Genomic DNA, 6,554 nt, shown 5'->3' on the forward strand with positions numbered 1-6,554 from the left:
TCGAGAAAGTTCCGAGGCGGGAAGTATAAATACCTTTGCCGATTTGAAATTGGGACGGGACGAAGATGAACGCAAGTCACCAGTGCAGGCGGTATGGATAGAAATTTTGATTTCCTATCAGTTGTGAAGATCGGATACTCATCTTCTTGCGTTGATTATGTCGAATTTCAACTAATTTAAGTTCTTAGTCGAGTAATTTTCTGCGCATTTCTAGTTATGATTCAGTATAAACCGTAAAATCTAAACTGCGATATTGTCTTTTTTCGCCGATCTGAGAGTTTTGTTCTCCGATCGATAAAATCGAATTTCCACATCCCAAAGCTCTTGTCCGCGTAATTTCGGTAGATCTTTACGTCTGATGGTTGAGCAGCAGCTGTGAAAACTAAATTACCGCAATAATGAATTAGATCGTTGGACTGCGATAATACTTTTCCTTTTGCCGATCAGAGATTTTTTCCTTGCATCCATCAAATCGAATTTCCAGTTCCCAAAACTCTTGTCCGAGTAATTCCGGTACATCTTTAAGTCTGATGGTTGAGCAGCAACTGTGAAACCTAAATCGCTGTAATAGTGAATTAAATCGTTAAACTATGATCTTTCTTTTCATTTCGCCGATCAGAGATTTTTATTCTTGCATCGATTAAATCGAATTTCCACTTCCCAAAACTCTTGTCCGAGTAATTCCGGTAGATCTTTACGCATGATGGTTTAACAGCAAGTTTAAAACCTAAATCGCCGTAATAATCAACTAAATCGTTGAACTGTGGAGATTCCTTCGAGCATGGCTCCGAAGGGAGGCCCACACGATACTGTCGATCTCACACAGATTGACAGCTCGGCATCCAGGCTGGGTCTTCCCACACCCCTCTCTTCCTCCCGCACAGCTGGCTCGACGAACGCAATTATTGAGTTGGAAGACGACGATCAGCAAATCCGAGTCACATTTCCAAATCAAAGGAAAACAATCATTACATCGAAGCATCCCGGGGAAGAAAATCAAGAAAATCAGAGCCCGATCCAAGCAACGAATAACGCAATCGAGGCAGCCAAAAATCCAACAAACGATCCTCGAAGAACAACTCCTCCACCGTTGCCATGCAAAGACTCCGGCATATGATGATTCGTCGAAGGGGGCGGGGACGACAGCGGATGAACAAGAACAGAGACTTTCATCCCGGAGAAGCAGAAGCCAGGGCAGATGAAGTAGTAGCGCTTGGCCTCGGTAAGGAGAACGAAATCCTTACCGCTGGTCCAGTTGCCGACCGCACTGTCGGTCGTGCAGTTGTCGTACCCCGTCTGGTTCACCTCAAACACATTGTACATGTATTTGTGGTAGCGAAACGCTGAAAACGGCGAAATGGGTAAGGAATCCGAACAATGTTGTTCGGATTTAAGGGGTAGAGAAGAACTCACAGATGAAGTCGTTGACGAAGAAGGTCTGGTTGTTCTCCCAAGAGGAATAGTTGATGTTGGGGTTCCAGCCGAGGTGGCCGCCGACGATGTGGTCTGTGGCCGCGCTGAGCTGTGCAGCGGCGAAGAAGGAGCCGATGAAGAGGACCCGCCACATTGCTCTCTAACACCACTAGTTTCCCCTGTCTAGCTCTCTTCCTCACAGCCAGACTAAGAATTCCTGCCCTAAATACCCATCTTTCACTGCCATTTGACTATCCCTTGTCCAACTATAGTTCTGGATCGTGGACATGGACGGGACGGGACGGGACGAATTCAGTGTAGAGACGAAGGACGGGACGAATTTTTGTCTGACGGTACAAAACCCGTCCTGTCCAGTCCTTCTCGAAGGAATTTTCGTCCCGTGTGGGGAAAAAATCGTCCCATCCCTCGTCCCGGACAAAAAAAACTATTTGATATTTTTAATATATTAATATAGATTTTTCTAAGTTTTTTAGGGAAGTATTGAGAGAGAATCCAAATGGACATATGTACGATTATTTCTGAGCAACATTAGTTTGCACATGCGAAAAAATACAGGGACTTTGATGCAGATTGTCATAACGAGGCCACGTGGCTACATCTCAACCGTTGGATGTGAATCCGGCGGTTTTTTGTCCGCATTCGTCCGTCCATAGTCCGAGACCTTCGGACAAACAGTTTTTTAATCCCAGGGGACGAAGACCGTCCCGTCCGGTGGTTCCCGGGACAAATTTTCGTCCCCAATTTCGTCCCGGGACGAAAAAATCAAAGATGTAGGAAAAAATCAAAGTTCTAGGACGCAACCATCTGTTTTGAGTCCAATTAAAAATTCTAGGAAAAAAAGTGGTGCCCTTTTTTCACTGCGTTTTTTGTGTTTGTGAGGGAGAGGAAGAGGTAGAAACAGATGTAGAGAGGGAGAGCTGTAATGGCCGTCTTATGGGTTGAAGAGAGACTCAGATAAAGACTGGTAAGACAACCGAAACCGATTTTGCCATACCTAGCAACAAGTCATCAATGAGAGACGGAAAAAATTCAACATAAAATTTGATGATCCAACAAATCCATCCCCCCATCCCTCACCACCAAGCCCAACCCATGGGTATGATATAGATGAAAGATCTCAGTCGATCTTGACGGAAGAGTAGATGAGCCTGGTAAACCAGAAGCAGGCATAGAAGCCGATGGCGCCGGTGAGGACGAAGAAGGCATAGGAAGCGATGAGCATGTACCCAAAGTAGAGCACCGCCGACACAGGCTTCGAAATCCCCAGCTTGGTGAAGAAGTAGAATGCCGCATAGAGGAACAGGTACAGCGCCGAGGAGCCAGAGGTGAGGTAGGCCCTCCACCACCAGTGATAGTCCTCGCTGCACAGCTGAAAGTAGCACAGAACCACGGTGATCTCCGCACAGGTGACTATCAAGATCACCAGCACCAGGAACAGGAACCCAAAGATGTAGTAGAATTGGTGCAGCCAGATGGATGACAGGATGAAGAAGAGCTCGATAAAGACTGCGCCGAAGGGCAGGATCCCGCCGATGAGCACGGACAGGGCCGGGTGCATATACCAGGCCTGCTCTGGCACCTGCCTCGGGATCTTGTTCGTCTTCACAGGGTCCTCCAAGGCTGGTTTCCTGAAACCGACGTAGCTCCCGGCATAGACCAGCGGCACCGAGATGCCGAACCAGAGCAGCACCAGAGCAAACATGGTGGTGAAGGGCACCGCCCCAGAAGACTTCTCTCCCCAGATAAGCGCGTTGAGGAAGAAGAAAATGATGAAGACCACACCCGGGAATATGAATGCCGTCTTCAGAGCTGTCTTCTTCCAGTCCCCACCCTTGAAGAGTTTGTAAAGCCGGGCAGAGGAGTACCCTGCGAGCAGACCCATCAAGGCCCAGAGCAGAAGCATGGCAGTCATCAGACCACCACGGTTAGCCGGGGAGAGGAACCCCAGGACGGCGAAGAGCATGGTGACCACAACCATGCCCAGGAACTGGACTCCGGTGCCGACGTAGACACAGAGGAGATCGGAATGGGCCGGAGGCCGGAAGACGTCGCCGTGGACTAGCTTCCAGCCCGTTTCCTCTTGGGCCTCTTCCTGGGTCTCCAGCTGGTTGTACTGGGAGATGTCGCGATACAGCGTTCGCAGCATGATCATCGCCACCATTCCCGACAGGAACAGCACGATCATCACAGAGTTCACGATGGAGAACCAGTGGATCTGATCGTCTGCCATCAGTAGGTACGTGTCCCACCGCGACGCCCACTTCACATCGCTCTCCTGCAAACACGGACATATTTATTATTTAAGTAAAAATTAAAGCATGGAAAAGAGAAAATTCTGAGAAATTAGGATAGGTCACCTTGAATTCAACATCGTAGGTGAAAATAATCTCCTTGTTGGGTTCCACTTCCTGGGGGTTCTCAGAGTTGACCACAGACCGCTTCAGGTGCGGGTCGCAGGTAGAGAGCCGGGTCTTGTTCCCCTCCCACGCCCCGTCATACTCGTGTTTCACACTGAAGGGGTTGACCTCGAACCCCACAATCCTCGCAAGGTCCGTCTCCTGATCCTTATGGTACTTGACCAGGAAAGATAAGTGGTTGTTGATGATATACTTCTCCTCCGTGCTCTGCAAGAGAATCCAGAATAATGGGTCACAATTGTAATAATCTCAATTTTCCTTTTTTCCCTCTTGTTTCCTCTAGACGTAGTCAACCGTATAGTTCCGGATTGTCCAGGACGTGGAGGAAGGACAGGACGGGACGAATTTTGTCCCGTTCTACATCCGATGTTAGCTCAGGGACAAAGGACGTGACGGTTTTTCGTCCGCCGACAAAAAAACCGTCCGGTCCAATAATCACAGGATGGTTTATCGTCCCCTCCAGTCCTCCCGGGAGGAATTTTTGTCCCGAAATTCGTCCCGGACGAAAATTACCCATTTTATATTTTTAATATGTTAACATGGATTTTTTCAAGTTTTTTAGGGAATTACTGAGGCCACATAAAAATGGACATATCTACAATTATTTCTGAGTGGCGTTCATTCGCACACACGTAAAAATACATGAACTATGATGTAAATTGCGAGGCCACGTGGCAACATCTCAAACGTCGGATGTGAATCTGGCGGTTTTCCGTTCAGATTCGTCTGTCCATCGTCCGAGACCTCCGGACGAACGGTTTTTTCATCCCACGGGACGAAAACCGCCCCGTCCGGTGGTCACCGAAATTCGTCTGTATCCTTGGACAGGACGATTTTTTCGTCCCGGGACGAAATAATCGTCCCGTTCGCGTCCCTGCACTATAGTCAACCGCTTACCCCGGTGTAGTGGCCCTTCAAGCCGACCCGATAACCGAGCTGGTAAACCATGCTACCCTCGTGGTCGAGCCTTCTCATGGGCACCACCAGAGGAAGATTGTCAAGAATCCTGAAATTATCACAATTCCCCTATCAACATCATCAAACCCAGAGCAAGCTAACCAAGCAAGGATAACCCCTTGAAAATTGCCTTACATATTGACTAGATACTCGTCGTCGATCTTCTCTTTCAGCTCCTTCGCCTCCTTCTGGGAGAGCACTTTCCTGCAGACAATGTTGCATTGCTGGTGCTCCCTCATCTCAAACTGCAGACAAAATTCCATTTTCAGGGTGAGAAGAAAATTCTCAAAAATGAAAGAATTTCAAAACCAGGCGAATGCAGCTCACCACGTAGGGGGAGTTCTCTATGCGGTCGCCTCGGAGTACTTCTCCGAGGTTCTCGGCGCTGTCTATTATAACGTTGGGACGGCAGTAGGGGAGAGAATAGTATGAATAAGGGAGCTGGGTCTTGACTGATGTCAGCTTGTTCACTTTGACCATCAATGCATCTTTCTGCGAGAAAGAATCATACATTCAATCAGTAAATTCCAAGGAAAAATCATAGCCCAGAAATACATTTGACATTAGAAAAAAATGAAGTATATTTTTTGTTCCAATAAAGCTAAGGGTATCTTTCACTTCTCAAAGATTCTCCCACTTTTTTCCTTTTTTCCTACCTTTTTGTCAAAGATTACAAAGGCATAGCTAGAAGATCGGACCAAGAACAATCAAACAAAGCCGAAAAATAAACCAATTAGAGAAAATTTCCTAGAACCCCTACATACAAGCTCATGGAGTACTAAGGAAACGGCGAGAACAATATAACACAGGAAAATAGGATAAACAGATCTGGAAAAGAAAAACTTGGGAGATAAATCATGCCAAAGGCAATAAAAATCTTTGGCATGCAAAGTCAGTTTCCCAAGAACATAGGAAAGAAAACCCTAGAATCTTCGAGAGAAATCACCCTTTGAAAGTCCGCCGGAGCGACGCCGGGAAGGTAGAAACCGGCAGATCGGACGGCGAAGAGAAGAAGAACGATCCATGGCAAGATCTTCAAGCGCCAAGAGGCCGCCATTAGCAGAGGGGGGAAAACGCAGATCTGTTCTCCAACCCTCCGTCTTTGTTCCCTCCCCGTACTACGCTCGACTCGCTGGTTTTGTCTTGCGCGTTCTGGCATAGAGTGGGGAGATGACGGAATTACCCCTGATTGGTGTTATATTTTCACATCTTTGCCCCTTTTTGAGGCAAGGGCTACCGACATTTAGAGAACGTGGAGTTGCGGTTGTGATCTGATCTTTGCCCACTGCCTTTTGGACCTGGTGCTGCTGCTGGTATGGGCCATACCAGCAGCATAGTGCAGGGACGAAAAAATCGTCCCGTCCAAGGGTTTGTACGAAATTTGGGACGAAAATTCGTTCTGGGGATGACTGGACGGGAAGGTTTTCATCCGGTGGGACAAAAAAACCGTCCGTCCGGAGGTCTTGGACTATGGCCGGACGAATTTGGACGAAAGACCGTCAGATGGGAATCCGACGGTAGAGATGTAGCCATGCGACCTCGCTAGCCACGCAATCTCCAATGATGAGGACATGCGCGGGGGACGTCGGGGAAGCATATGCCGACGACTAGGACAGGAGACGTGGCACCAGCGGGAAAGGAAGTATGGCGTACGTAGGGGAACATACCTTCAATTAAAGTAAAAAGAATAAAACTGTTTTTTTCGTCCAGGACGAGGGGTGGGACGATTTTTTACCTTCGGATGAA

At 47.8% G+C, this 6,554-nt stretch overlaps 2 protein-coding genes across 2 annotated transcripts; both read right to left on the reverse strand.

The window, feature by feature from the left end:
• Positions 1 to 923: 923 nt before the first annotated feature.
• Positions 924 to 1,634, reverse strand: LOC144709800 (early nodulin-like protein 19). Its single transcript, XM_078583447.1, has 2 exons — positions 1,414 to 1,634; positions 924 to 1,343 (listed from the first exon to the last, which is right to left on the reverse strand). The coding sequence occupies exons 1-2, from the start codon at positions 1,565 to 1,567 to the stop codon at positions 1,006 to 1,008; spliced, it is 492 nt and encodes a 163-aa protein (XP_078439573.1). The 5' UTR covers positions 1,568 to 1,634; the 3' UTR covers positions 924 to 1,005.
• An 812-nt stretch (positions 1,635 to 2,446) lies between these two features.
• LOC144709183 (Endomembrane protein 70 protein family) lies at positions 2,447 to 5,933 on the reverse strand. The gene is made up of 6 exons (XM_078582623.1): positions 5,755 to 5,933; positions 5,136 to 5,300; positions 4,944 to 5,053; positions 4,749 to 4,857; positions 3,792 to 4,058; positions 2,447 to 3,709 (listed from the first exon to the last, which is right to left on the reverse strand). Exons 1-6 carry the CDS (start codon positions 5,863 to 5,865, stop codon positions 2,552 to 2,554), a joined length of 1,920 nt encoding a protein of 639 aa, XP_078438749.1. The 5' UTR covers positions 5,866 to 5,933; the 3' UTR covers positions 2,447 to 2,551.
• Positions 5,934 to 6,554: the final 621 nt, after the last annotated feature.

This window comes from Wolffia australiana, chromosome 11 (genome assembly GCF_029677425.1).
Source record: "Wolffia australiana isolate 7733 chromosome 11, ASM2967742v1".
Classification (NCBI taxonomy): Eukaryota; Viridiplantae; Streptophyta; class Magnoliopsida; order Alismatales; family Araceae; genus Wolffia; species Wolffia australiana.

Bases quoted from the DNA above. Each gene is read 5' to 3' on its own strand.
- LOC144709183 (XM_078582623.1), bottom strand. From the start codon at position 5,865: ATGGCGGCCTCTTGGCGCTTGAAGATCTTGCCATGGATCGTTCTTCTT. The intron at 4,858-4,943 runs GTAAGGCAATTT...TGATAATTTCAG, and splicing joins GACGAGTATCTAGTCAATAT to GATTCTTGACAATCTTCCTC. The intron at 3,710-3,791 runs GTGACCTATCCT...CCGTGTTTGCAG, and splicing joins CCTACGATGTTGAATTCAAG to GAGAGCGATGTGAAGTGGGC.
- LOC144709800 (XM_078583447.1), bottom strand. From the start codon at position 1,567: ATGTGGCGGGTCCTCTTCATCGGCTCCTTCTTCGCCGCTGCACAGCTC. The intron at 1,344-1,413 runs GTGAGTTCTTCT...CGCCGTTTTCAG, and splicing joins CTTCGTCAACGACTTCATCT to CGTTTCGCTACCACAAATAC.